Below are 27670 nucleotides of genomic sequence, written 5' to 3'. Positions count from 1 at the left end.
TATCACTATTTGACTGAGTTAGATGCTTTTCTTTGTGTTTTTTTTTTTTTTTTTTAGGTTTATTTTATTTTTCACGTGCTATAGAGGAAATAAGTGACCCATAAAGATTATTGTATAATGTATATCTTGTTATGAGGTTTTGTAAGAATGTGTAAAACTCTGTTAAGGAACTTGTTCTAATAAATGTTCAAAAAAAATAAAAAGTTTTGTGACAACACTCAGAGAGAGGACGGCATTTCTGTTTTTTGTTTTTCGTAAATCCAAGAAGAAAAACGAAACACAATGTAAAAAGAACGCAACAGTCTGATATCCTGATCCAACGGCTGCGTCTCCCTGTAGCTTTTGCAAATAATTAACGATAATAAAATGTATTTTATTTTAGCGCCATCGTTTTTAAAATGCCATTTCAAATTTGAAGATTATGGCGATTTTGTAACGTCTAAATAAAACATTAAAATATTTTTTAAGAATAAGAATAAGAACAACTTTATTTATCCCGAAGGAAATTGTTGTGCCAGAGTTTCAAGTAAAATATAACAATAATAAATAATAGTAGGAAATTGTATAAACAGTAAAAAAAAAAAAAGGGGGGGGGGAGAATAAGAAATACAAATAAAACTATAAAATGTCAAAGTCAAGGCTATAAAGTGTTTTAAGGTCTTAAGTACAAAGATTTTTGTTGCAGTAAAAGGATGACAGCACACAGTGAGGACGGCATTTCTGTTTTTTTGTTTTTCATCCAAGAATTGAGTATTTTGCTTCAAATAAACCTTCAATCCAACTTCTTTTTTTTTTCAAAATGTTTTGCTGCATGCAGAAATGTAATTTTGTTTTCTCCGCAGTTGTTCAGTGATTTAAAAAAAAAGCATAAGAACATAAAGGAAAAAAAAAATTAAATTAAATGCTGTGTTAATTCATTTTACATTTCAAAAGATAAGATAAGATAAGAACAACTTTATTAATCCCGAAGGAAATTGTTGTGCCAGAGTTACAGAAAATATAACAGTAATGAATAATAAAAAGAAAAAGGCAGAAATAGAAATAAACTATAAACTATAAACTATAAAGTGTCTCAGTGAAACTATAAAGTGTCTTAGTAAACAAGTGATAAAACTATAAGTGTCTTAGTAACAAGTGAGGTAAGGAGTGCACAATAGTATGATAAAAGGAAAAATTGTAGTGTAGCTGTTATGAAATGAAATATTGCACAGTTCTGAATATTGCACAGTGAAATGAAATATTGCACAGTTTTTTTTGTTTTTTTTTTGGGGCTCCTGTTTTTTTATTTACTGTGGGGAAACGGGTTCCAATGGCTCTTTGGGTGGTAAATATTGCCGACTCCTGCCTTAGGAGTTAATGCAGTGTGAAAATGATACTATTCTGCAAGCTGCCTTTTAAATAAAGAGGAGGGATAATTTTTTGAAAATGGCCATATAAAAATAAACTTTTCCTTTCGGCCGATCCCTTCAGGAGTCCCTGCAACGATTCATCCGTCTCCAGAGAGGCCGATCACATGCGGATGGAGGTGTCTGCCTATGAGCGTAAACTTAAATCCCGGAAATAACGGTGAAATCTATTTAAAAAAAAATTAGATAATCGTCTGCAAAAAAGTACACGTGGCGCGACGGCAAGCAAATCACGCTATGCAGGAGGACTGAAAACCAGTGACACTCAAAACGGCTCGTGTGAAGCCTCTTACTGGTGCTGTTGTCCCGGTCCAGATCCGTGTCCTCAGTGCCGTTTTTCCCCAAAAAGGACTTGATGTCATTGTCTTCGTACCAGTTGAGCGAGGGGATTCTCTCCCCCCCGGCCTCGGGGTGGCCACACATGATCCTGGAGAAGGCCCTGAAACTCTCTCGGGGTCGCGCTATCCGGTTCTCCGGAGACAGGAGGCGGAGAGCGGCGCTCATGTCCGTGAAGCTCGAGAGCGATGAAAACTGCGGGGGGAGAAGATCAGCCCGACGGAGGAAGTCGATAAATCCGAGAGGAAACGTACACAAGCGATTAAATGCAATTACTTTCCGTCGGGTGAGAAGCTGTGGAATACGAATAAATGATTTTAAAAAGAGAGAAGCAGGCATTAGCGGGGTTAGCAAAGGTGTGGTTGCCCTCAAAAGGCCAGATGTAACTAAATGTTATGTAGAATAAACGTGTAAAATATCTCCAAATTTATTACTTATTCAAATCCAAAATCTTTCATTTCATATGATTCCCATCTTTCTTGAAACAGCCTTCCGTCCGCATCAACTTTTCCTGGACATTTAAGGATAATTTGGATTTCTTAATTCCACTGGTTGAAAATGGCATTGATGTGGAGAAGCTACCGTCTAACGGCGGGATGCCGTCACTTTGCGGGAAACATGATGGGCATGAATTGTTGGAAATGTAGTTTATGGTCAATGCACGCGTTGAGAATCAGACCTTTTAAGACGTTCTCCTGGACCGCATAAAATAACGCGGCGGGCCACATTTGGCCCGCAGGCCTGGAGTTTGACACGTGATGTAGAGTTTGAATAACTGAAGTCGAGATGGGATACAGAGTTCGTGCTGGTCTGCACATAATGAGGTGTTGCATTACTGCTAACATTTTATATGAAATTTAAAAGTGACAGCAAACGTATCTGAAGCTAGCTAGTTGAAGCTTTAAACCACACGTGCCAAACCCAAGGCCCACGAGCCAAATTCATTTGATATGACCCACGAGAACGTCTTAAAAGGTCTGAATGTCTTAAAATTAAGAAGTCAAACGCGTGCATTGACTATAAACTACATTTACAACAATTCATGCCGCAAAATGACGGCATCCCGCCATTAGATCGCAGTGTATCTACATCAATGACAGTTTCAACCAGTGGAAATGAGAAATCCAAATTATCTCTAAATGTCCAGGAAGAGAAAAGTTGATGCAGATGGAAGGCTGCCTAAGAAAGATGGGAATGCATATGTAACATTTTGGCTTTGAATTAATGATAACTTCAGAGTTATTTAACATTAAGGAGCTGTTACATTTATTTGACATTACCTTTGGTTACATATAGTTACATTTACACCGTGGCCCTTTGGTTTAAACCAGGGGTCGGCAACCCGCGGCTCTTCCGTCTTTACACTGCGGCTCCGAGTGGCTTGGGAAAATGAATTATAAATATTTAATTGAAGTGTATTTCACTTGTGTTAATTCCTTATTTTAACTTTTAGTTCTAAGTTGGAAGATTATTGAAATATTAAATTAAATTATATTTATCATTTTTCCCCGCTCAAAATAACGTCACACTCGCGGAAGCCGGTATACCCGCCAGCCGGTAAAGTCCCGATTTGCAGATGCTGAGCGCAGAAGTTCAGGAGCAGAAGTCCCATAAACCAGGTAAAAGAAATATTTATGAAGATATTTTGCAAATAATTATATTTTATTGTTTACTGACACAGTGATTTTTTTTCCTGATTTATTTTTAAAATTCAGGTCAAGGCTCCGCTACACGCTCTGAAAGCCCAAAGCTCAAAATCAGTTCATTACATAAATAAAATTTAAGTTTCTCTGTAATACTTTGTGAATTTCAGAAGCAACACACTTCACACTTGTTTATACAAAGTGTAAAGGTAATAAAAAGCAATATATACAGTGGTACCTTAATTTTAGACGTCAAAAAGTAATAGCGGCTCCCGGTGTTTTCTTTTCCGAGGAAACCGGGTCCAAATGGCTCTTTGGGTGTTAAAGGTTGCCGACCCCTGGTTTAAACCATGTAACCATGTAAAACTACTGTTCTAGGCCGCCCACGTTACTGCACCGGTAAAAAGGCGCCGCCATTGCAGAGTGCCCGCTCGTGGCTGAAAGTTGGGTTTCTGGAGATCATTTTCAAAAGTGTGGTCCAGAATGGCAGTATATGGAAAGTGCCATAAGACAATTGTGTTGTGATTTGGCGCCATATAAATCAAATCTGACTTGCAAAACAGCCGTTATGGAGCCACGAAAGTACCGTCATTTCCGGACAATAAGCCGCTACTTAAACACTGTGGTTTAAAAAAACGAGGCGGCCAATTTATGGATTTTTTCGGGGCTAATGAGCTTCACGCCGCTAAATAATTTAGCCGCGTCACATCGGGCCGATGATATGACCGTGATATTCTGAGGCCGTTCAATCCGACACCGAAAAAGACGACTTTAACGGTTTTAGTGCGCAGGAGGAAGACCAAGATAGAAGACCAAGACTTTTCCTTGTCTTATTTATTATTCATCTTTCTCATCAGCCGTGTTTACTGTTTGGAAAAAAAAAAAAAAAATCCAGTATGTATTTGTGGATGTTACCGGTATGTATTTAACTGAAAAAATGCTTCCGTGTAAATATCTCAAGTTACAACGTGAACGCGTGCAGCCTATATATAAACACATAGATTTATTTTGTTATCTTTACCCGGTTGGGCTAATATTCAGGTGCACTCAATAGTGCGGAAATGAAGGTAATACGCGAGCATCGGAAATGCAGAGGGAGAAGATGTTCTTACGTCGTCGATGATGACGGCCAGCTCTCTGGAAAGTGAGGTGACCGCTTGGCTGACGACCCTGAGGTCGCCGGCGTTGGCCATCAGACGATCCCTCTGACACGAGCGAGAGAGAGGAAAAAAAATCACTTGCGGCATTTACGACGGCATTTAGATGTCGCGGCGGGACTTATCGGGGCTTGGTTCCCACCGTGAGGAACTTGGCGAAGTCCAGCTGGGAGAGGAAAAGGCGCTCGGCCTCCCGTAGGACGTCGGCGGACAGGCGGCAGAGCTGAGCCTGCAGGTCAGTCATGGCCGCCTCTCCTCCGTCCGCCGTCAGAAACCGTCCCAGCGCGCTCCCGTTGCACACCAGCTCCTTGAGCTGCATCTGGGATCCTGCCAGAGAAACCTGGAGGCGACGATTCCAACGCAATTCGTATCACGGCTTCGTCTGGCGTCTCCAAGCTTGACGGCGCGGACGGAGAGGACGGAGAGGACGGAGAGGACGGAGAGGACGGAGAGGACGGAGAGGACGCCTCACCTGGAGATTGAGACGGGCCTTTAGCAGCTGATCCACGGTGGAAGGCGGGAGGCCGGTGGACTGGAGGAAGGTGGAGAAGGTCTCGTTGGCTCGCAGGTATTCGCCTACGGGGAGATCTGCAGTGGAGCGTTAAGATGATAAGATAAGACACACAATTATACCCACACACATTAAATTAAAAGTTATGGTACTAGTTGAATATCTTCATTTAGTGCTAATACTAAACACAGTAGCAGTAATAGCAATACACATATTATACATTTGTACACATCATCTTCTCCTGCTTTGCTCCACCACAAAGTATTTGGCTTTGAAAATTTTTAAGTGATGAAATAAGAAGTAGAGATTTCTAAAAGAAAATAGCGGAAACATGGATGCTCTCACTTTTTGTGGCTTGCAAGCTACTCTTAAAATGACCACGTCATAACGGTCTCATGATTAATCAGCAAAAACAATTATATATATATATCTATATATAGATATATACACAAACACATTCATAAATACACACACACACATACGTACATACATATATTGCAATTTTTTTTTTAATTGCAATTTTTGTAAGTTGCTTTGGATAAAAGCATCTGCTAAATGACTGTAATGTCATGTAATGTTTACACACACCTATATATACATACACACACGTGTATATATGTGGGAAACAATATCTATTTTAAATATTAAGTATACTTGGTTACTTCGTGTGTGTGTGTGAATATATGTATGTATGAATGAATGTGTGTGTGTGTGTGTGTGTATATATATATATACACATACATATATTGCAAGTTTTTTTTTAATTGCAATTTTTGTAAGTCGCTTTGGAGAAAGGCGTCTGCTAAATGACTGTAATGTAATGTAATGTTTACACACACACACACACACACACACACACACACACACACACACACACACACACACACACACTTTCAAATGTCCATTAGTCACAGTGCAACGGTACTGGGATTGAGATCTCTGATTGGCTGCGCAGTATGTCAATCAAGCGCGTCACTGTAGCAGCGGTGACGGACGATAGGCTGCCAACTATTTTAATGACTTGTGATCTTATTACACTGTAAACTGTTGAGTGTTTTTTTTTTTTATGCTGTTTGGTTGAGTTTTTTATTGCGATCGACCAGTAGATCGGGATTGACGCGCACACCAGTATTTCTCTGTTTAGTTTTAGACTGTTTAGTTTAGCCTAATATTACTAATAATATTGACTGTACTTCACTGCACACCAGCATTTCTGTTTAGTTTTAGACTTAACGTATTTCTGGTTACAGTAGTAACTAGACATAAATGTTATTTATCACTCTTGTTACAATTGCTACAATTAGTTTAGGTCAAAACACAACACGTCTCATGACTGTTTTATCTATATGTTGTTCTGTCTTGCATTTCAATGTCTGTCCTGTCTCTGTTCCCAGGGTTGGATCTTGACAAACGTCATTTCAACTCCTTTGCGTGTCCACTGCATGTGAATCGACAAGAAAAGCCGACTTGACTCATGTTGCGGGCCCTGATTTACAAAATGGGAAAGATGTGACTATAAACGCTAAGTGTCCCCATTTCTGAAAATAAGACGTTAGAGTGGACTTTTGTGGCGGGTCGGCGGGTCGGCAGACACCCGGCGGGGAACGAACCCGGAAAACCTGTTTTCATTCATGAGCGTGAACGTGAGGAGGAGTCATGTAACCCGATCGGCTTCCGGAAAGGAGCCGCAGAGAACAGAAGGGCAACATTCGGCTGCTCGCCGAGCACCCGCTGCTGTCTACGGTCAGATAAACATAGTTCTTGGTAAAATACAGAATCATCTTTGATGACCGGATACAAAAAGTCCAGCGGTTTCAGACTGTTTTCGATCGTAAAGAAACGTACTCGGCCAGGCTCCGGGTCTCTCGGCCAGCCTCCGGACGCTGTCCGTCAGATCCTGAAAGCCGGAGAATCTTTGGTTTCCACTGTAAGCCAGAAAGGTGTGGGCATCCGCGAACAGACGGGACAGTCTGATTTATCAAAACAAAAAAAAAAGAAGAGGAGACAAAGAGACAAGGATTGTGTCGTATTAATTATGACCCCGTGAAACAAAACGTCGCCCGTCGGTCTGCGATTTCCACCTACATGGAGTTGTCGAAGTTGCCGCACTGGCCCGGCGTCTCCCCCGGCGTCGGGCTGTGGAAGCAGGGGTTGTTGATGTTGCAGACGATTCCTTGAATCCAGGGCAGGGTGCCCGCTGACGGCAGGCCTTTGTTCGGAAAGTGACCTGCAACAAGTTCGACCTTAAATACAACACGATGGAATATAATCCCCGATTGCCACGAATGCGAAGTGAAATAAAAGCGTAAGCGAGCTGCAGGTCGGCCTTTTGGTGCGAAATGTCTGAATGATTCGTGACCCTGAGTCTTGTCATCATGCTAAATGGGAGAGATAATTATTTCAAACAAGATTTCAGGTGGTTTTCTTCGCCCTCGTTTCTTAGTGAGTTTTTTTTTTAGCCGCGTTCTTTCATTTCCTGCTGATCTCAATATAGCTTTTGTGAAAAGGTTGCATGCAACGCCATGAAAAGGGTTTCATTTTCGCTTTTATCCACCTCCTTCTCCCTCACACCTTTTTTAGCCCAAATATTGGTTGGATATACTGTCCAATTTCTCTGGTGTTGCATTATGAGAGTCATTTCATCCGACGCAAATGCAGAACAGACCAGATCAATGAACAAGGAGCATTAGGGAAACACTCGGTGTGTGACACGAGTCCTTCCCAGAAAGCTAATCCTCCTGAACAGGTTGGCTCAAGGCCACGTTTTTTTTAGTCCGTCTCAGGCCTTCGTGTCCGGAAAAAAAAAAAGCGATTCGGTGAAATAACCGCACTCACATTGGCTCTGTTTGTAAGGGCGGTGCGAATGACGCACAGAGATGAGGATGACAAAGAGGAAGAGCGGCCAGAGGAGCTCGATGATCAGCTGGATCTACAAGGGAGACGGCAGAGAAAGTGCAGGCGCATCAAGTCATCCGTCGCCTTGGGGACGACATCAAAATTCACATCTGCTGGAGTTGTTATCATTCATTTGTTCTGCGAACCGCTCAAAATAATCAATTTCACATCTATCACGTCATTCATCGAGGAAATGAAACCTATTCTGAAGAATCAGACGGTTGTGTTCGTGTCAGCCATGTTTTTTCCAGAAAAAAAACAAAAAAAAACAAACAAAATGTCACCTTGTTTCTCCTGCGATACGTGACGTTCTTCCACAGCAGGAGGACGAGCTGCCGGAAAACGGCCATTACTCTCGACAGCTACCTGGCCATGACGGCAAACTGCAAGGAGGCAGAACACTTACTGAGAAGAGAAGCTGAAAGGCATTATTTATCATATTCCACCGTCTCCTGAAAGACGTGCATGCAATCCTCGTGTACAATCTTAAAAAGGGTGCATTTTAAGCTGCACCCTGAATGCCATCTAAATGTGATATGTTGACTTTTAAATTGAAAAAAAAAAAAAAGAAAAAAGTGAAATATAATTTTTGTGTTTATATCAAGACCCCTGAACACCATCTGGAAAAAAAATCTGCTATTTTTTGCAAAAACAAATATAAAAAATGAATAAATACGACGAATGAAATTAGTAATTAATGCACAAAATAAATAAATAAAAGACTTAATCTAAGCAAATAATTAATTTATTAAATAAATAAGAAAAGAAATGTCTTTACCTTTGGGATGAAAAAAGTCCGTCTAGCTATTTATCCATTCCTGATTAGATATAAAAAAAAGTTAATACAAACAAAATTTTGTTGATTCTTTAAAAAAAAGTCTTATTCATTCATTTATTTATTCCTATAACCACAGCGCAGGGCAAAGCAAGGGATAAACATCATCAAAACAAATTTATTATTTAAATAGTATTTCTAAAAGCCCTGTCGTGACATGTTCCTTTTCATTTCAATCTAAAATATGCAAAAAAACAGAAAAAAATTGCTTCTGAATATCCTGATTTAATCTTTTATCTCCCGGAGCTGCAGATTAGATACAACGTGTTTTCAACCAAAAGTGAGACTTTTTCGCAAATCAGGAGAACTGTGTTATTTCCTTTTCTACTTTGAAAAATGTGGGACGACACACGTAAACATTGTGCGTGTTTTCCCTTCGATGTCAACATGGCACACATATTATATCTTAATCCCATGGTTGTTGTTGTTGTTGTTGTTGTTGTTGTTGTTGTTGTTGTTGATATCCACCTGTATGCAGGTGAGAAGCATCTTACCAGGAATATTCCCCTTTCTTCCCTTTCTGCTGGAGTGAAATAAACCCCATTGTTTGAAGTGAAGGTTGTCTGAAATGCACAGTGTGATCTGCTGAAGTCCTGAATCCTCCTGATCCCAGCAGCTTACCCCCTGAGACTTAATCACTTTTGCTGTGTGACTTCAGGACTATTTCTCTTGTTTGCGCTGTAGTAAACACTCTCACATCACGTATTTTAAGCGTCAATGCCCTGCTCATCTCTTAGAGAATCGTGAATCAGTGCCGATTACCTAAAAAGAAACATATTTCAAGCCAAAAACGTGAGTTTATATGACTGTTAGCTTGAACTTGGGTTCATATTGACAAGAGTTGCCAGTAAGCTATTGACCCACATCCGTATGTAGAGCTCTATTACTAGCATGCTATACAGTGATGCTCTTCGCTCGTAACCAGGCCTTTTTCCCGACTAAACAATATCACGACACTTTAAGCTTCTCAAAACTGTTAATAATTACCTTCCTGGACAAACGGCGCCAAAGTCATTCAGTTCTGAAAGCGGAAATGTTCCTGAGATCGTCACAGTCCCTCCATTTCTTGGCGTTCAGCGACAGCGAACATGATAGCGGCCACGCCCACCCGATGCGGTGATTGGCCAGAATTGTAGGGGGCGGGGTCAAGTTGCAGCGGGGAATACGATTGGTCGACGCCAGTGTTTAGGAACTTCTGACAGCTTGTAGACCATGAGATAAGCAGGGTCACATGTGTTTTTATAATCGTGTGACAACAAAATGGCACTTTATTATCATAAGAATGATATATTAACAGAAAACACATCAGATTTTACACATTAAACCATGACATTAGTTTCATAAATCTGACCAGAGCGAGTCTTTGTTTATAAATTGACATATTGAAATGAAGGCATGTGTGACCGTCTCCGTAAAAACACACGAGAGATTCATCTTTTCAATTGTATGCAATTAATTTGATTTTGAAAAAATTAAATGCTATATTAAGTTATGAAGATAGCAACTTTGCATGTGAAACATGTTGACCAGTGTCTCAATAAATAACATCAAACCATTAGCTTACAGAGCAATTTAATGAGCATCTAAAATATCCTATTCTTAAAAATATAAACATCCCTATTGAGTAATGCTGTCACTGCTAAGTGTGCACGTCTGCTTTCAGTCAGGCACATGCATGAATGTAGTGCATGAATAAATTCGGGCGGTGACAGTCACTTGATGTGCACGTGTTCATGAGGACAAGGGGAGCGCATCCCTAGTTGTGAGCACTTTCAGGTGAGGCACTGCGGCAGCACACTCCATGCTGGAAGAATCAAAAACCCATCTCAGACACTTTTCACCGACGTATAGGGTGTGCTTGAGCATTATTGTTTCTCAGCTACTCTCTGCGTCATGAAATATGTGAAAAAAACAAGTTGATATTATGATAATCTATGTCACAATCTCCTTATAAAATATTCCAATGTACTTTACATATTAAAAGTATGCAGCTAGAGCTAGCATGTTGTATTTTGTTGTGTGATGTCAGCTTATACTATGTTGTGTGATCGTTTGCATGATATTTTCTATGTTTGGAAAAAAAAAACAAAAACAAACAGTTCATTTTGCTTGATATGCACACTATTTTGTCCTGGGCGGCGTCATGGCGTGTTCAAAGAAACACCGGTTGCTCCTGTCCCGTTAGGAGCCGATATGTGGAGGCTGGCATCGTCTTCAAGTGAATCTACGAAAGGAAAATAAATCATTTTTACAACTGAGAAATGCTATCCGACTAATTTTTTTACATACATGTATGCACAAAAACGAACAAAAAAAAAACTTTCCACTTCATTCTCACTTACCTCTCCGATCGCATTTGTCAGGATCTGAATTATTTTGTCATGCGGCGTGGCCACCACACTCTGTCCGTTGATTTCAATGATGCGGTGTCCGACTCGGATGCCTCCTCTTTCCGCGATGCCGCCCCGCATTAAGCTGCAGATCTGGCATACCACGGACACGGGTGTTATTTCGAGACCAAAAAGACGCCAAACACATTTTTGAGCACTGCAGTAAACTCAATAACTCACTTTCAAGGAAAAGATTCTGCTTATAGGTCAAGGTATCAGGTAATTACAGGTTCAGGTTAAAGGTGGACAGGATTTCACTGCCTTAGAGTTCATGAGAAACAGATGCGTTATCATATATCGACTCACAATGCCGTCCTCGACGCTGAAGCCAAGCTGAAATTTGGGATCCGGTCTCCTGATGATTGCCATGGTGACGGGCGGGCAGTGGACAATGCTTAGCTTCACGTACTTTTGGCTTTTCAGGTCCTGAGGAAAACACAGTGCCATTAAAATGAGTTGTAGCGTGTGACTGCGCCGCAGTTGGAACTGATTGTGAACATCCTAAATATCAGAAACGATAACCCATTTTTAAGATCCGCTTCTTCCCTTCACTTCTGCCGCTACAATACACCTCTAATGTAACTTTGGTAGCAGAAGATTCTAAAGATAGGCACTTGTCAACATAATATAGTAAAGTTCAACATTTAAAACCTTTACTGTGTTTAATAATGACAGCGGCGTTCCAGAAACCCAAAAGGGAGAATGCCACTTGTCTCACTGGGTGGATATACACTGCCATCTGGTGAAAACTAAATGCATTACAACAACATTCAGTTTTTTACTTTGTCCCGAGCCTCGTCGGGGGAACGAAAACATCAGCCGCTCCATTCTGCTAGTTTTTGTTCCCACTCCTTGCTCTTACCCGGAGGATGTTCTGGCACGTGGTGATGGGCAGACCCACCAGGCTGGTGCCGTTGACTGACATGATGCGATCGCCGATGCTGAGCTCGCCACAGCGTTCGGCCGGACCTCCGTGGAGAAGGTTGGCCACCATCACCGTGGGCAGGATGGAGCCCCAGCCCGACTCCACGACAGCCAGGCCCAGGATCTCCCCAGCGGCCTTGGTGATCACCACCTAGAACCACATATACAAAAAAGGGCCTTTTTGCTATCGAGCGGTTTCATTGCTGTGTTTGAGTTTGCGTTTATCTGTGACCTTGAGCGACTCCCATCCAATATTTACCTCGTACACTTTTGTGCGTGGGCCGTCACCTAGCAATTTATGCCGACACGTGACGCGTTTTAAGGATTTCACGTAAGGAAAACTCTCGCGGTTACTCCCGCGACTGCAGGGCTGCTGGAATCACGCTTACGTGTTGATTTGGTTTGAAGAAACAATTCACGATTCCCAGAATCCCCGCGTTACAAGTTGATGACCGGATGAAGGGGAGGACGAGAGACGAATGTGAGGCGGAATCATTGCCTCCCTCCCCGTTGCTTAAAAATGCAATTCTTTTCATTTATGTGAATCAAAATACTCTGTTTGAAAGACTTTCAAGCATTTCAATAATTGTAATCTTCATTTATAAACCTGCTCATTTGCGGTATGAGCAGGGTTGCGATGTCAATATAAATCTACGGTTCAACTATGAAAACCGTGATCTGTGTTCAACAATGCGTTCACGATCTCTCTGCTTACATCTCTCAGGTTCTGGGAGTCGGAGAAGTGCGCCAGGTCGCCGTTGTAGAGCTCCTGACTTTCCAGGTAGTTGCTGTATTCACCGGGCCTTAAATCGCTGGCCTTGATGCCATTGACCTGCAGGAACTGCTGGTAGGCCACGCCGAACGCCTGTCCGATGGCCTGGGCGATGACCTGCGCCTGAATGCAGAAGAAGGGGACAATTGGTTTTCCTCCGACGTGCAGAGGGGCTGCCTTCGTTCCTGCATGAGGCGCGACTTGTTTCGCTCATCCTACTTAAGTCAGGTTACAAAGTAAAAGGTAATAAATCAGTTCAGCCGGGAAAAGCCGGCAGCAGAAACCGCCCCCCCCTCCTCCGGCCTTCAGTATCCCACAGCTAATTAGTTTCCAAAAGAAACTTCTCCACCTCCTGTTCCTCCTGCCAACTTCGGGAAACTGGGACGGCAGCCAGACCATTTTTACATTCAGGAAAGCAGGCCAGAAGGAAGCACGGGTTTTGTTTTTAACTGTGGCAAACATTGTGGGAAGCGAGACTGCGGATCGTCTCCTTCATCTTAAGAGTTGTGGGTTTTGCAGCTAAAAGCTCCAGATTACTAATGAACTGGAACAATGGAGTCGCGGTCACAGTGGTCAAGAGGTTCGACAACTCAGGAATACAAGACCCTAAACCAACTCACATCCTCGGAGGAGAAGACATGGCAGATCATCAGACATTTCCTCTGAGGCCCGGCGGAGGATGAAGAGGGCGAGCTCGACGGGGAGGCGCCGTCCTGTCCCTTGCGCTTTCTGCGCGCCATCAGGACCACGATGTCGCCGATGTCAGCGATGTAAGAGATCATCTGTAAAGCGTGATCCATCATGGCCTCCTGAGTGGAAACGAAACACAGAGCCTGTTTGGTACATTCAGAAAAACAGGCAGAGATCTGCTTTTCACTTTGTCTAAAAAGGAGCTAATTCCCAAATGACTGGTTACAGCAATGGGTGCGACAGGTACGTGATTTGGTTCAATTCCTACATTGGAAATATTATTGATAGCGGTCTTAAAAACCAAATATTTTAACAACAATACGTATAATTACTTTTCTTCCGTTTGCCAGAATCGCTTTCACATCGCGGATGAAAAGAATACATGACATAAGCTGATGAGATAAATTAGAGCTACATTTTTGGAATCCACACCAAAGCAGCCGCAGCTGTTCTTATTTCCATGTTACAGTGACGAATATCCAAATAGTCAAGGAGGGAGCGGCCAGAGGACGACCCACTTTCGCTCGACCGAGGAGACGGGAGACGACCAGAGCAGCTATCGGTACTTCTGTAAAACGTTTGTGGTGAACAGAAGGGAAATACTCAGCTGTTTATCTCCTGACCCAGAAACCGGTGGTTTCAGGTCTGCAAGGTAACATCACGAGTTCCTCCAAACGGCCCTTTTTCACCACAACAGGACCTTCACGTGGGGGGTTTACGCCTGCACCTTCTGCCTCGCTGGCTTTTTTGTTTTTTCGTTAAGAAACAACTGTTTTATGGTTGAAAAGTTTTATAAACTTCCACGGCCCCGTCCATTAAGTTACAAAAGCGGACCGACCGAACCATTTCATCGTTCTGTTTTTGCGACATATTTTGCAGGGCTTTTGCTGCGTTGGATTTCGTTAGTCTCTTGGATTTCTTCCTCTTGTTGTCGCTTCTCTTCCTCGCCGGCAGACTTCGTCATCTCGGCGAGGTCCTCGTCCGTCAACGGATCCGAATGACGGTCTGTTAAACCACTGATGTCGTGTGGAAGAAGCCGCCTTCTCCAAGAATGCGTGCCAGCAAGGGAGATTTTGGTATTTTATTTATTTTATAAAATAAATCTTAGATTAATTTTACAAAATTTTTTACTTTTTTTTGTCTTCTTAGGCTATTTCATCAGGAAAAAAAAATCAAATAATGCAAAAAAATGCTAAAAAAAAAAGATAAATCGCAAAAACCGAATAACAAAAGAGATCCATGAAGTAGCGAGAGCACGAAAGTCGAAACGCAAATTAGCGAGGGTCCACTGTGATATCACAACATAGTGACGGTTTCTGATAAGATAATACAGTAAATCCAATAGATTTTAGTGCTTCACAGATTCGAACAGAATCTACTGTTTCATAATGAATCACCGGCCTTTATAAAACACTCATGCATTCAAATACTCAACCTATTGATTAATGAGATTCATATGATTTGACATGTCAGAGATGAAGATGCTGAGGTTCTCTTTAGAAGGACGGATAGGATCGGGAATGAGTCCATCAGAGGAACGACACATGTTAGATGTTTTGGGGAGAAGGTCAGAGACAGTTGGGTCATGGACAGAGGCTGGATGGTGAAGATATTGGTAGACAAATGCTGGAATTGGGAGGTCTAGAGGAAGACCAAAGAGAAGATTTATGGATGCAGTGAGAGAGGATATGAAGGTACCGTATTTTTCGGACTATAAGTCGCAGTTTTTTTCATAGTTGATCATTTCAACATTCGTACTAACTTATAAAAACAACTGAGAAGAGCTGAACAAAAATGGCACCGAAAAGAAAATCATATTCTGCAGGTTACAAGCCAGAAAACAGCGATCGAGCAGCAGAAAGAAAGTTTGAAGTTAGTGAGAAACTTGTAAGGGATTGGCGAAAAGCGGAGGTTATTCTTACTGAAATGAAGAAAACCAAAAAAGCTAATCGCGGGCTACAAGCTAGCTGGCCGCGGCTAGAGCAACGAGTTCACACACGGGTGTTTGAACAACGTGCTGCCGGGAGAGGCTTGTCAACAGGACGGTTGCGTCTTCACACCCAGGTAGTTGCCAAGGAGATGAATATAAATGAGTTTGCGGGAGGACCTTCCTGGTGTTACCGCTTCATGCAACGCAATCGCCTCTCTATCAGAGCAAGGACGCCGTCCTGTCGGGATCCAGAAAAGCTGGAATAATTGGAACTGCAAGTGACGATGACTCTGACGTAGCGACGTACCGGTAGAAGAGGAAGCGGCGCATTGTCTACTTTCAGAGTTGGTGGAGTTGTTCAGAAGTGACATCGAAGAAGGAGATTTCGTCAGATTTGATGATTAAGAGTGACACCGATTGTTTGGTCGTAGCATGTGCTATATGCTATAGTTATTTGAATGACTCTTACCGTAATATGTTACCTTAGCATAGCCTAGCAGGCACGTTCTCAGTTGGTTGTTTATGCGTCATATAGGCTATACTTGTTCAGCCTGTTCTATATTCTATTTTCATTTTAAATTGCCTTTCCAGATGAAATGTCTATTCTTGGTGTTGGATTTTATTCAATCAATTTCCCCCCCAAAAATGCGACTTATACTCCAGTGCGACTTATATATGTTTTTTTCGTTCTTTATTATGCATTTTTGGCCGGTGCGGCTTATAATCCGGTGCGACGTATAGTCCGAAAAATACAGTAGTTGGTGTGAGAGAGGAGGATCCTGAGAATAGGGATAAATGAAGAAGGTTTATTTCCTTGTGGAGACCCTGAAGGGAGAAGCTCAAAGGGGAAGAAGATATGATTTGACACGCACCGGGATTCCTTCGATTCGATTACGAGTCACGTCCTGAGTCGGCAGCGGCGCTCAGACCGGGGACGCGGCACCATCAGAGTGTGTGTTGTGAGTGCCCGGCAGGCAGCGTGAAAAACACTTTGCGGAGCAGCTCTGAAGGAACAAACCTGCGTGTCTGCGGACAGCACTTTGATCCGCTGAGTGGATATGAAGAGATCCACCTCTGTCATGGGTTGGGATTCTCCCTCCGGAGCCTGAAGGGAAGAGTTGGTTTAAACACCAGGCCTGTCAACGTCTTCATTACCGCGCGTCACGACACGCTATCTGCACCGCGACGACATAAAGAGAGTAACGCGTTCAGACTCGGCGGTCCGACGGCCGGCTCTGAGCGGAATCCGAGCGCTGCGATGGTGACGTCGCAACCCGGCGGGGAGGATTTGGCGGTTCACCTTTATGCGGTCCACGGCCTCCTGAGCCTGGGCCATGCGGAGGTTTGTGGACGGGTTTTTCTCCGATTTGATCTGGGTGGATCCCAGGTACTTGGCTCCAAATATAACTCCGTCTAACAGGTCTTCGGGGTCACACGGACCTGGCACTAAAAAAAAAAAGAAATGCTGTTAGAAACCATATTCTTTAACGGGTTTCACGGTTGCAATTATTTATTGTGTTTGGAGTGAAACATCTCACCATCCTTGTAGGAAGGTTGTTCATCAGGATTCTGTGAAAAGAGCAAGCATGTTAGGGGTCAGTCTATAAAACGACATCTCGCAGAAGCTTCGTTTCAAACTGCACGGCGGCGCCGATGGTTTACCGACCTGCTGACTCTCGGCAGAAGCGTCTTCCGCCGGAGGCTCCTCTCCGATCTTCATCCACACCGGCTCAAGATACTCATCGTCAGGCAGGGACGTGAGCGAGTCTTCCCTTTGCCGCCGCTGTTGGCCATTCCCATACTGCCCCCACATTCTCTGAGCGTCCTCCTGGCTGTAGGACACCGAGACAACGGCGTCCACCTCGCAGGCCGGACGGGGCGGCGAGCTGAGCTCGGTGCACTGCAGCAGTCCAAGCACATCCCTTTGGTGGCTTTCTGAAAACAACAATCCAGTGGTTTCCGTGGCGTCGTCCGTCGACACGGAGGAAGGACACGCCTCCACACCCGGAAGCAGGAGGGGAGGAGCCTCTTCACCCATCAGCTGGAGCTGGCTGAGCAAGGTTTGGATGCGGGAGTGGTCTTCATCTCCTGATCTCCTGGTGGAAATGTCCTCTTCCATACCCACATTCTCCACACCTCCAACTGCATAATCATCTGCCAAGTCCAGAACCCTCTGCCCGTCCGTTTCCTCGACGGCACTTTCTTCCGTGTCCTCCATGTCCGGCTTTGAGTTTGCGTCCACCTGCTCCTCCTGGTTCACGCCCGGTGAAGTCATAGTGTCACGCACCTCCCGCGCACCTGAGGTGTCCTTCTCCAGATCCCTGGCGGACGGAAGGTCGCCGGCGTCTTCCAGAACCTCCGCCGCCTCGCTCGAGGAGTCCGACTTCCAGTCCAGCGGAGGCGGCTCGATGGGGTTGTAGGTGTCCAGATCCTCCGCCTGCGAGCCCTCCGTCACCCGTCCGTCCAGCTCGTCGTCGACAGAGTCGGACCCCGAGGGCGGAGGAGGACCGGGGTCATCTGCAGAATTGCAGTCAAAGTCCATTTTGAAAGAAGGCCTGTCAAAGAAGAACTTGCATCACTGTGATGGCTCCACCTTCGAGTCGGAAATGAGGCGTTCGCATATTCAGCAAGCCTATCGGTCCAATAGCGTTTTAATAAATCGGTAACCCCTTACATTAACACGCTTGAATTTTAAGCTTGAAAACAGTTGCTTCAGGTGGTAGTTTGTGAAGTTCGTGACACGTGGCCATCAAGATACTATCAGCAACCTAAGGCTCAAAGTACAAATAGGAACGTCATCCTCCTTGGAGAACACTGCGATCTTTAGTAGGGAGACACTTTTCTTGTAGGCCAGTGGTTCTTAACCTGGGTTCGATCAAACCCCAGGGGTTCGGCGGAGGTCAAGACACAGACCCCACTCATATAATTTGTGATGACGCGCCCCGCTTGGCCATCTCTGGCTGCAGGTGATCACACCATATCGCTTGGTTGATGTTGTGAGTGTCGTGATGATACGTTGTGTGATTTTTTTTCCTGATATTTTAATACCTTCATATGAATTATGTCGGCGTCCCAACTGCACAATTTGCAATGCCAAGTTGAGCAATTCTTGTCTAGCATCAGCAAAACTAAAGGAACACTTCCTTTTTCCTTTGTTTTGTGTAAAAATCATCTATTACTGGTTTTACTCTTTGAACACAGTGATATTGATGAACGGTTCGTTTTGTGCAACAGTAAAGCATACACCTACGTCTTGAATTCAAAAAATAATTTTATTATTCCAATAAATAAGGGTTCGGTGAATGCGCAGATGAAACCGGTGGGGTTCAGTACCTCCAACAAGGTTAGGAACCACTGTTGTAAGTAGTTGTGTTTACAAACCTGGGAGTTGACACAACTGTGTAAATCTCAATATGTCAAACACATTTAGGTGCTATGTTTTATCTTGGTCTATTAAAACAGTCTCAGACCCCTGGAGTTATTTCAGAGAGGAGGAAAAAGAGGAATATTCAGTCCTGGAGATCAAGCTAGCAGATGACTGGAGTGACTTGGTTGGCTTGAATGGCCTGGGCAACTTCACAGTTATTTATTTAACGTGCGGTGTAAAAAAGTAGCTTAAGATTACACATGTGTAAAAGGGAAAACGACACACACACACACACACACACACACACACACACACACACACACACACACACACACACATTTGACTTCAAAACTGTCAATCAAATATAGCTGGGAAGCTAACTTGGTATGGCTCATGTAGTAGCGTCTTATAGTGCTGTTGAAAAAATACAACATAGAAAAAACATACCGCTATTAGCCCGAAGGGCAGCTTTTAGTAATGTATAACATTTATGATATTTATGTTGGAGGAATAAAGGTAAGAAAAGTGTAGCTCACCTGATGTGTTCGGTCTTTGTGTTCGGACAGATACTGCTGTCGCTGCCACGACATAGAAACGGATGTGGTTTGAGAGAGGAGCCTTTTCTGAAAGTTTGTCTTTATTTCAGTCGTCATGCTACTATTTCGCGGCACGCTAGGATGTTATATTCACGAATCGCTTGGTTTTTCCTTTGTTTTCCTGACGTTTTTCGCATTTCCATTTGTCGACCCTACTCGGCTCGGCGTCGTTTATTTATTCGCTTGCTTCTGTTCCGGTGCTGCGTTCAAGGACTGTAGTATTTTTCAGTACTCAGCTCGAACCAGTTCTGAAGACGGACAGAAATAAAACCACGGGTATCAAATGATTTACAGCAACAGGAACATGATTAAAACTTAAAGTCTGAAAAATCACTACGGGCTAAAGTGATGTGTAATTTGACGTTTGCAAATCTTTTTTCAATAGTTTGCCGTGTGCATTCAGACGTTTCCGGCAGTCCTTGAAGGCAGCACTTCCTTCGACGCCATTGGTGGATTTTCAGTCTCACTCAATCGAACCCAAAATAAGGCTCACATCATCAAAAACTAAGATTTAATAAAATTCATTTATTTTCTTACATTTTGTACAACAGATGAATATCATTGCAGAATATTGGTACTCTTAAGAGTTGGTCTTTAACATGCATTTAGAAACAAAAAGTGAACTCCAGCATTGAGACAAACAGCTCCCAAAAAAACAAAAAAAATCTGACATGGTTATTGTATCATTGTATTTTCGATAAATCAAATTAGATCCCAAAATTCTGGTTATTGGAGTGTTTCTGACAACAAGAACCTATTTGCCTTGAATATCTAACATATAAATAAAACAGTCTGAATTAACTTAAATTGTTCAAGTTATTTTTGAGTGGCTAAGATTCTTTGAACAAGGGTGTTGAACTTATTTAAGTCGACACATATATGGACTAATTTGATGTCGAGGGGGGGCGGACCAGTGAAATCATAGTGTTCATTCTTGGTACTTAAGCTAAGTCCAATTTTTTTCAATTGTTTTAGTGTAAAGGAGAACAGGTAAATTATAAAAATCTTTCTAGGTAATGTACTGTCCCATAAAAAAATGCATGATGAACAACTTGAGATTCATTAGGAAAAGTGCAATTTCAACAAAGCTAAGCCTCAGTTCTGTCTTCTCAGTTCATTTAGTTGTGTTTTTCACGATGGCGAGTCTCATCGTTGCACATCCACACCAAGCATGCAGGTTTCTTGTACACCTCAACAAACAAATAAGAAGTGGTCCATGTTCTTGGAAAACCCTGCACTCCATATCCACTTTTCTCTTTTTTGACAAAAACATCTTGCAGATGAGGGAGTCGGGGCCAAACGGAAAAGCAGGTAAATTTCTAACAAAGTAAAAAATGCTATTTAAAAACCCATAAGCCGCATTCTGCCATCTGCTGTAAATTCTAAGTCACATAGTGTTGTGCCATGTTGCTAACACTGACCAAAACAGTGTGCCTCCTGCAGATAATAAAGGAACTGCATTTTTATTTTTAAGGCGTAGAATTTTTTTTAAATTGTAGATTTATTCCACGGGCCGGATTGGACCCCATGGTGGGCCGGTATCGGCCCGCGGGCCGTACGTTTGACAAAAAAAAGTGAAACTTCATCTTGGACGTTATCGTTGGATTCCTGAGACAAGGGTCTGACCGGAACCCGATCTCCTTTTCAAGATGGGCCGGAGATGTTTCGCTCGTCGTTGGCGGACTAGTCGGCGCTCATCTGGATCAGACCGATCAGAGACGACACGGTGCCCATCAGTCCCACCAGCCAGCTGGGGAACTTTCCCGCCCACAGGAACCCTGGCGGCATCCAGTGAACGGCGTTACCGAGGTCGGCCGCGCCGGCGATGACGGACAGCAGCTCCGCCTGCATCTGCCGGCGGATCTGAGCCGGACTGCCGGAGAAAACGGGTCAGGATCGGAAAATGATACTCGACAGGTGGGAAATCATTTCAAAACAAGGTTTCGTGCATCACCTGCCGTCTCCTCCTTCTCTCTGGAACTTCTTCAACTCCTTCCTCAGCAGCAGGATGACTCTGAGCGACCTGACGTGGATCCGCATCGGAGGGTGAAGCGACCGCGCCGCCTGAGTCGGCGATACGACGGCGTGCGAGGGAAAGGCATCTCACCTGAGTATTCCCAGCAGCAGCGAGACGCCCCACAGCAGCGTGCTGCACAGCCACCACTTATCTGACTTCGCCTGGATGAGCTCGGCGTCCGCGGCCCAGGCGATGTGTTCACACGGGTAGTACAGCTGGTCGGCCACGTTGGTCAGGACCGACATCCAGCGCACGACCCCGTCCTCCCCCTGCAAAGGATAGAAATACGACTCTTCTTTTTTTGAACCCTTTTCCAAATCGAAATGAAGCGATTTGCTTTATCGTCATTTAATACAGGGGTGTCAAACATACGGCCCGCGGGCTGGAACCGGCCCGCACGGAGGTTCGATCAGGCCCGCGGGATAATTTGAAAGTGAAAAATGCATGAAAGACAAGGATTAATTTTTTTTAATTAAATGCAATTGAAGAATTTGAGTGGCGCATTATTTTGGTCAGAATATCCACAATCTGCTTCTTGTTACCATGTTGTGTCTACCCTGTTCTCCACCTCCCCGCTACTCCTTCACTAGCCAAACTGTTGTTATCAAAACAGAGAAAAGCAGATAGAGTGTAGAATTTTCAAAGATAAATGGACTACATTCTATTTATTAACGGAGACGCACGGGAAACCTTTGTGCTCGGTGTGTTTGCAACAAGTTTCGGTATTTAAGGAATATAATATTCGGCGCCACAACGAGACTCATCACAGCTAAAAATATGACAGCTTGCAAGGATAACGGAGAAGAGATAAGATCGACCCTTGCTGGCGGGTCTGAGGAAACAGCGTCCACTTTCACCCATAGCCGAGAAATCAGTGAAGCAGCGGTAAAAGCCAGCTAGCTAATTGCTAGTGAAAATGTGCAATTCAATGTTAGTCACCAGCTTCACTACAAAAGAGGATGGTGGAATTCAATTTTCATGCAACTCCATACATTTTCAGTACATATTGTGTGTGTTTGCATGTTTCATGGATGAAGTTTTAATACTTTCTTCCTTACACATTTAATAGCACTCTCTTTAATTTCAAGGTGTAGGCAGGGATTCAATTTAGATTTTATATGCACATGTGGAAGGGGTTTAAAAATCCCTTTCTTTATAAGTTCTTTATAAGTTAAGTGCATAACTGGATTTTTCAATTCCAATTTCTTGTTAAAGTTTTGTGCCTTTGTACGATCAGTGGGATCGGTCGCAATGCAAACATGTGGATGATAAAAGTAAATTACATAATTGTCTAAGGAAATATGAGGTGTTTCATGAAATGTTTTATATTCCTCTCCCTTCAGACGCAGGAAATCTCAAAATCTTTGTGCTTAAGACCTTAAAACACTTTATAGCCTTGACTTTGACACTTTAAAGTTTTATTTGTATTTCTTATTCTCCCCCCCCTTTTTTTTTACTGTTTTTACAATTTCCTACTATTATTTATTATTGCTATGTTTTACTTGAAACTCTGGCACAACAATTTCCTTCTGGATAAATAGAGCTGTTCTTATTCTTAATTAAATTCCAAGATTTTCCTAAAAAGAATAAGAATAAGAATAAGAATAAGAATAAGAATAAGAATAAGAATAAGAATAAGAATAAGAATAAGAATAAGAATAACTTTATTTATCCCGAAGGAAATTGTTGTGCCAGGGTGTCAAGTAAAACATAACAATAATAAATAATAGTAGGAAATTGTATAAACAGTAAAAAAAAAAGGGGGTGAGAATAAGAAATACAAATAAAACTTTAAAGTGTCAAAGTCAAGGCTTTAAAGTGTTTTAAGGACTGAAGTACAAAGATTTGAAGATTCCCTGCAGCTGAAGGAAGAGGAATTAAAAAGTCTGATAGCCTCAGGTATGTCCTTGTACTTCTTTACACCAAAACAGAGGAAAGACATGATATTTTGGTTATTTATTGCTGAGTATGCTATCATTTTAATGGTCCGGCCTGCTTGACATCTACCTAGTTCAGGGGTCGGCAACCCATGCGGCTCTTTTATCTTTACACAGCGGCTCCGAGTGGCTTGGGAAAATAAATTATAAATATTTCAGTGAAGTGTATATCATTTGTGTTAATTCCTTTTTTTAACTTTTAGTTCTAAGTTGGAAGATTATTGAAATATTAAATAAAATTATATTTATTATTTTTCCCCGCTCAAAATAACGTCACACTCGCGGAAGCCGGTATACCCGCCAGCCGGTAAAGTCCCGATTTGCAGATGCTGTGTGCAGAAGTTCAGGAGCAGAAGTCCCATAAACCAGGTAAAAGAAATATTTATGAAGATATTTTGCAAATATTCATTTGTTATTGTTTACTGACACAGTGATTTTTTCCCGATTTATTTTTAAAATTCAGGTCAAGGCTCTGCTACACGCTCTGAAAGCCCAAAGCTCAAAATGAGTTCATTGCATAAATAAAATTTAATTTTCTCTGCAATACTTTGTGAATTTCAGAAGCAACACTTGTTTATACAAAGTGTAAAGGTAATAAAAAGCAATATATACAGTGGTACCTTAATTTTAGACGTCAAAAAGTAATAGCGGCTCCCGGTGTTTTCTTTTCCGAGGAAACCGGGTCCAAATGGCTCTTTGGGTGTTAAAGGTTGCCGACCCCTGGTTTAAACCATGTAACCATGTAAAACTACTGTTCTAGGCCGCCCACGTTACTGCACTGGTAAAAAGGCGCCCCCATCGCCAAGTGCCCGCTCGTGGCTGAAAGTTGGGTTTCTGGAGATCATTTTCAAAAGCGTGGTCCAGAATGGCAGTATATGGAAAGTGCCATAAGACAATTGTGTTGTGATTTGGCGCCATATAAATCAAATCTGACATGCAAAACAGCCGTTATGGAGCCACGAAAGTACCGTCATTTCCGGACAGTAAGCCGCTACTTTCAACACTCTTTGAACACCGTGGTTTAAAAAAACGAGGCGGCCACTTTATGGATTTTTTGGGGGCGAATGAGCTTCACGCCGTTAAATAATTTAGCCGCTTCACATAAGAAATGACCGTGATATTCTGAGGCCGTTCAATCCGACACCGAAGAAGACGACTTTAACGGTTTTAGTGCGCAGGAGGAAGACCAAGATAGCGATCGGCTGGAGAAGGACAAAACGGAGATGGAAAATAGATGCTCTTTGGGTGTTACGAGTTGCCGACCCCTGACCCGCGCCGGATGCGTCCCGCCATGAGAAATGAGTTTGGCACCCCTGAATGATATCATCGGTTACCTCGGCTCCGAATCCGTAACCGCGGGAGTAGGACAGCATGGAGAGGTCGTCGAACAGCCGCAGCACCGTCCTGCAGTGGCTCAGCTGAGCAGAGAACAGCAGCAGACTCTTCCCCAGCTTGACGGACGAGGCGTCTTCTCCACGCCCGCGGGACAGAGCGCCTCCCACCAGCTGCGAGGCGTAGCACAGCGTCCTGACCTGCCGCGGAAAACACCGGTGAGGAAGCATCAGGGACAGGTTTGATGACGCAGAAGTTGTGAATCGATAGCGTGATGTTAATCACTGAAGTTCTCAGAGCAACTGACAGACACAATTCATTCACTCGTAAACTAACATCACTGATGGTTTATAAATTCTATATATCGATGGCTGGAATGCAAAACCTCCTATCTAAACAAAACACTTTTTTCAGGAAGTGAAAAAATTGTTTCATTTGATTATCGTATGGTCTTTGTTAAAGATATTCAAGAATATTCTATTGTTCACAGACTATATTTCTATGTTATAATTTAAAAATACATAGCATGTATTTTTACCACAGACAATGCAGATAACTGTTTTTTTCCTCATTTTTTTCTGCTTCATTGTGCACATAGGAGTTTTGTCATGTGACATTTACGTCAAAGAAAAAAGACGGGATTATCTTGCAGAGAGTCTCTCCAGTCAATGCAAACACTCAAAATTGAAAAACTTTGCAAATAGGAGGTTTTGCATTCCAGCCATCGAAATGGATTTTGATATTTATTTTCCAATAAAAGATCAACAAATAAGTTTGGTGTGACCAGATAAAGCTAATCTTAGCAACTTTTATTTCTTTATTACACACATTAAAAGACAGCAACATAAAAATGTGTATATACAAAATAAATTGTGTTTATGTATTTAGATATATTTTCTAATAGAATATCAACAAATAAGTTGTTGTAAAGTGTGAACAGGTAAAGTTAATTTGACCAGCTTTTTATTGACACAAATTATTTGAATTAAAAGACACACAAACTCGAAAATGTATTTATTAAAAATAAATTGGATAGATGTATTTATTAAAACTAATCTGAGCAGTTGTTTTTTTTGACACAAATTATTTGAACTACACAAACTCGAAAATGTATTTATTCCAAAAAAAATTGGATAGATGTATTTATTACAGCTAATCTGAGCAGCTGTTTTTTTTTTTAACACAAATCATTTGAATTTACACACACACACACACACACACGCACACACACACACACACACACACACACACACAAACACACACACACAAACACACACACACACACACACACACACAAATGATGAGGAAAATAACCTATATCTGCAAAATAAAATTCACAATTATTTCTTTATGTGCATTTTCAGACCAGGATATTCGTAAAAGTATGTAAAAGAAAAACAAAACCCCCAATGTGAGTGAGTAATCTTGTAATTTCTATTTGCATACTTGAGAGTTTATTATAGCGATAATATTATTCCAGGGTGACACAGGCGCCCTATGACTTCTGTTGCTTTAAAGCAAAACAAAAAAAGGGAAACCAGGAGATCAAAACTGCAGAGAAGAGAATCAACCCTCATAATATAAGATAAGATAAGAAGATAAGATAAGAACAACTTTATTAATCCCAAAGGAAATTGTTGTGCCAGAGTTACAGAAAATATAACAGTAATAAATCATAAAAAGAAAAAGGCAGAATTAGAAATAAAAATAAACTATAAACTATAAAGTGTCTCAGTGGAACTATAAAGTGTCTTCGTAAACAAGTGATAAAACTATAAGTGTCTTAGTAACAAGTGAGGTAAGGAGTGCACAATAGTATGATAAAAGGAAAAATTGTAGTGTAGCTGTTATGAAATGAAGTATTGCACAGTTCTGAATATTGCACAGTGAAATGAAATATTGCACAGTTTTTGTTTTTTTTTAGGTTAAAGATAGGTTTTTATGGTTGCCGGCGGCTGGATGGAGAGGAATAGTATCATATTTTACTCACGACTTTATCTCTTCCCCTGTAGGACTCCAACACTCGGACAAGAGACTCCACAGATCGCTGCATGTCTAATCCTCACATGCACGAACCGAACGCACGGAGATGCATGTAGAACCACCTTTTTTTTCTCTCCCTGTAAATCATCCACGCAGTTTGTTTTCATGCGTGTTTCCAGGACTTTGAACGAAACGGCGCTGCAGTGGGACTGAGCATGCGCAGACCGAAGCAATCGATCGCCGAGCTGCTGCTGCTCTGTTGTGTTTTTGCAGATAAATCAGTACATGCAAAATGAGTTAGGAGGGTATCTCTGCAAAATAGTTCACGAAATCTTTATAAAAAATAAAAAAAATTAAAAAAACAAAACAAAACACCCAATTTAAAGACTTGTCTGTTTTCATTTTCTCCACAATGGAACTCCAAGACGAGCAAAATAAACCTGACATGGGGCTAAAATGCTGAACTGAAATAAGGTAGGAGCAGGGTGGTTACTTTTTGAACTGCCGGGGAAATTATGAAAATCTTAGGTGAGAAGATGCAGACAGGAGATGGAGAGAACGCCGTCTTTGCACCTTGATGCATTTACTTCCATCCATTTTATCCAACAAGTGTTGAAGAGGGGGAGCTATGAACGGGTTGGTGGTTGTCATGGTAAAAATGGACCATCAGCTTCCCGGAAATATGCAGATGTCCATATTCAGATGTCCATCTGATGGAAACTGGGTAGGGTTAGAGCCAAAATGGAGATCCACGCAGAAATTCAGGTTCCTGAGATGAAACCAAATGATGTAACTGAGCGTAATTTTTCCACGCTCCCTCACGAAAGCGGATAAACAGCTGCTGTTTCTGCAGAGACAATTACATTTTCTCCAAGATGGAGCCTTCCAGACCTCTAGAGATGTACCAAACAGGTTCATACCTCTGCAGATCCCAGCCCAGAGAGCAGGG

The 27670-nt window shown here is 42.3% G+C and overlaps 3 protein-coding genes across 6 annotated transcripts in view; all 3 read right to left on the bottom strand.

Annotated features, from left to right (window-relative positions):
• abca7 (ATP-binding cassette, sub-family A (ABC1), member 7) overlaps window positions 1-9884 on the bottom strand; it is a 43571-nt gene extending 33687 nt beyond the window's left edge. For 3 of the 4 annotated variants that reach the window (XM_086161870.1, XM_086161873.1, XM_086161874.1), the window contains exons 1-10: window positions 9771-9884; window positions 8727-8766; window positions 8233-8331; window positions 7889-7982; window positions 7139-7280; window positions 6899-7023; window positions 5015-5130; window positions 4685-4882; window positions 4498-4590; window positions 1700-1937 (exon numbers count right to left, since the gene is read on the bottom strand). In XM_086161870.1, the coding sequence (XP_086017996.1) occupies window positions 1700-1937; window positions 4498-4590; window positions 4685-4882; window positions 5015-5130; window positions 6899-7023; window positions 7139-7280; window positions 7889-7982; window positions 8233-8298 (1072 nt within the window). In that variant the 5' untranslated portion in view covers window positions 8299-8331; window positions 8727-8766; window positions 9771-9884. The remainder of the gene's footprint in view (window positions 1-1699; window positions 1938-4497; window positions 4591-4684; window positions 4883-5014; window positions 5131-6898; window positions 7024-7138; window positions 7281-7888; window positions 7983-8232; window positions 8332-8726; window positions 8767-9770) is intronic. The other variant, XM_086161872.1, reaches the window with a different exon arrangement.
• A 144-nt stretch (window positions 9885-10028) lies between these two features.
• LOC147226102 (amyloid-beta A4 precursor protein-binding family A member 3) lies at window positions 10029-19825 on the bottom strand. The gene is made up of 11 exons (XM_086162471.1): window positions 19393-19825; window positions 17156-18044; window positions 17028-17058; window positions 16790-16935; window positions 16508-16594; window positions 13490-13678; window positions 12813-12992; window positions 12036-12248; window positions 11480-11599; window positions 11126-11266; window positions 10029-11007 (listed from the first exon to the last, which is right to left on the bottom strand). The coding sequence occupies exons 2-11, from the start codon at window positions 18029-18031 to the stop codon at window positions 10936-10938; spliced, it is 2055 nt and encodes a 684-aa protein (XP_086018597.1). The 5' UTR covers window positions 18032-18044; window positions 19393-19825; the 3' UTR covers window positions 10029-10935.
• A 167-nt stretch (window positions 19826-19992) lies between these two features.
• pex11g (peroxisomal biogenesis factor 11 gamma) lies at window positions 19993-26912 on the bottom strand. The gene is made up of 5 exons (XM_086162472.1): window positions 26729-26912; window positions 24741-24938; window positions 21560-21738; window positions 21407-21475; window positions 19993-21325 (listed from the first exon to the last, which is right to left on the bottom strand). The coding sequence occupies exons 1-5, from the start codon at window positions 26789-26791 to the stop codon at window positions 21136-21138; spliced, it is 699 nt and encodes a 232-aa protein (XP_086018598.1). The 5' UTR covers window positions 26792-26912; the 3' UTR covers window positions 19993-21135.
• Between the last annotated feature and the right edge of the window lie 758 nt (window positions 26913-27670).

Source organism: Fistularia commersonii, chromosome 16 (assembly GCF_037954325.1).
Source record: "Fistularia commersonii isolate RoL2024-O1a breed Wild chromosome 16, RoL_Fcom_v1.0, whole genome shotgun sequence".
Taxonomy (NCBI): Eukaryota; Metazoa; Chordata; class Actinopteri; order Syngnathiformes; family Fistulariidae; genus Fistularia; species Fistularia commersonii.
The sequence above is the reverse complement of the archived record's forward strand: the minus strand, read 5'-3'. Positions and strand labels throughout refer to the sequence as shown.

Excerpts from the sequence above, each read along its gene's own strand:
- LOC147226102 (XM_086162471.1), bottom strand. The coding sequence starts at position 18,031 with ATGGACTTTGACTGCAATTCTGCAGATGACCCCGGTCCTCCTCCGCCC. Across the intron at positions 16,936-17,027 it reads ACAACCTTCCTACAAGGATG|TGCCAGGTCCGTGTGACCCC; the intron begins GTGAGATGTTTC and ends TTTTTTTTTTAG. Across the intron at positions 12,249-12,812 it reads ACTCCCAGAACCTGAGAGAT|GTGGTGATCACCAAGGCCGC; the intron begins GTAAGCAGAGAG and ends ATGTGGTTCTAG.
- pex11g (XM_086162472.1), bottom strand. The coding sequence starts at position 26,791 with ATGCAGCGATCTGTGGAGTCTCTTGTCCGAGTGTTGGAGTCCTACAGG. Across the intron at positions 21,476-21,559 it reads CTGCTGCTGGGAATACTCAG|GTCGCTCAGAGTCATCCTGC; the intron begins GTGAGATGCCTT and ends GATCCACGTCAG. Across the intron at positions 21,326-21,406 it reads AGAGAAGGAGGAGACGGCAG|TCCGGCTCAGATCCGCCGGC; the intron begins GTGATGCACGAA and ends TTTCTCCGGCAG.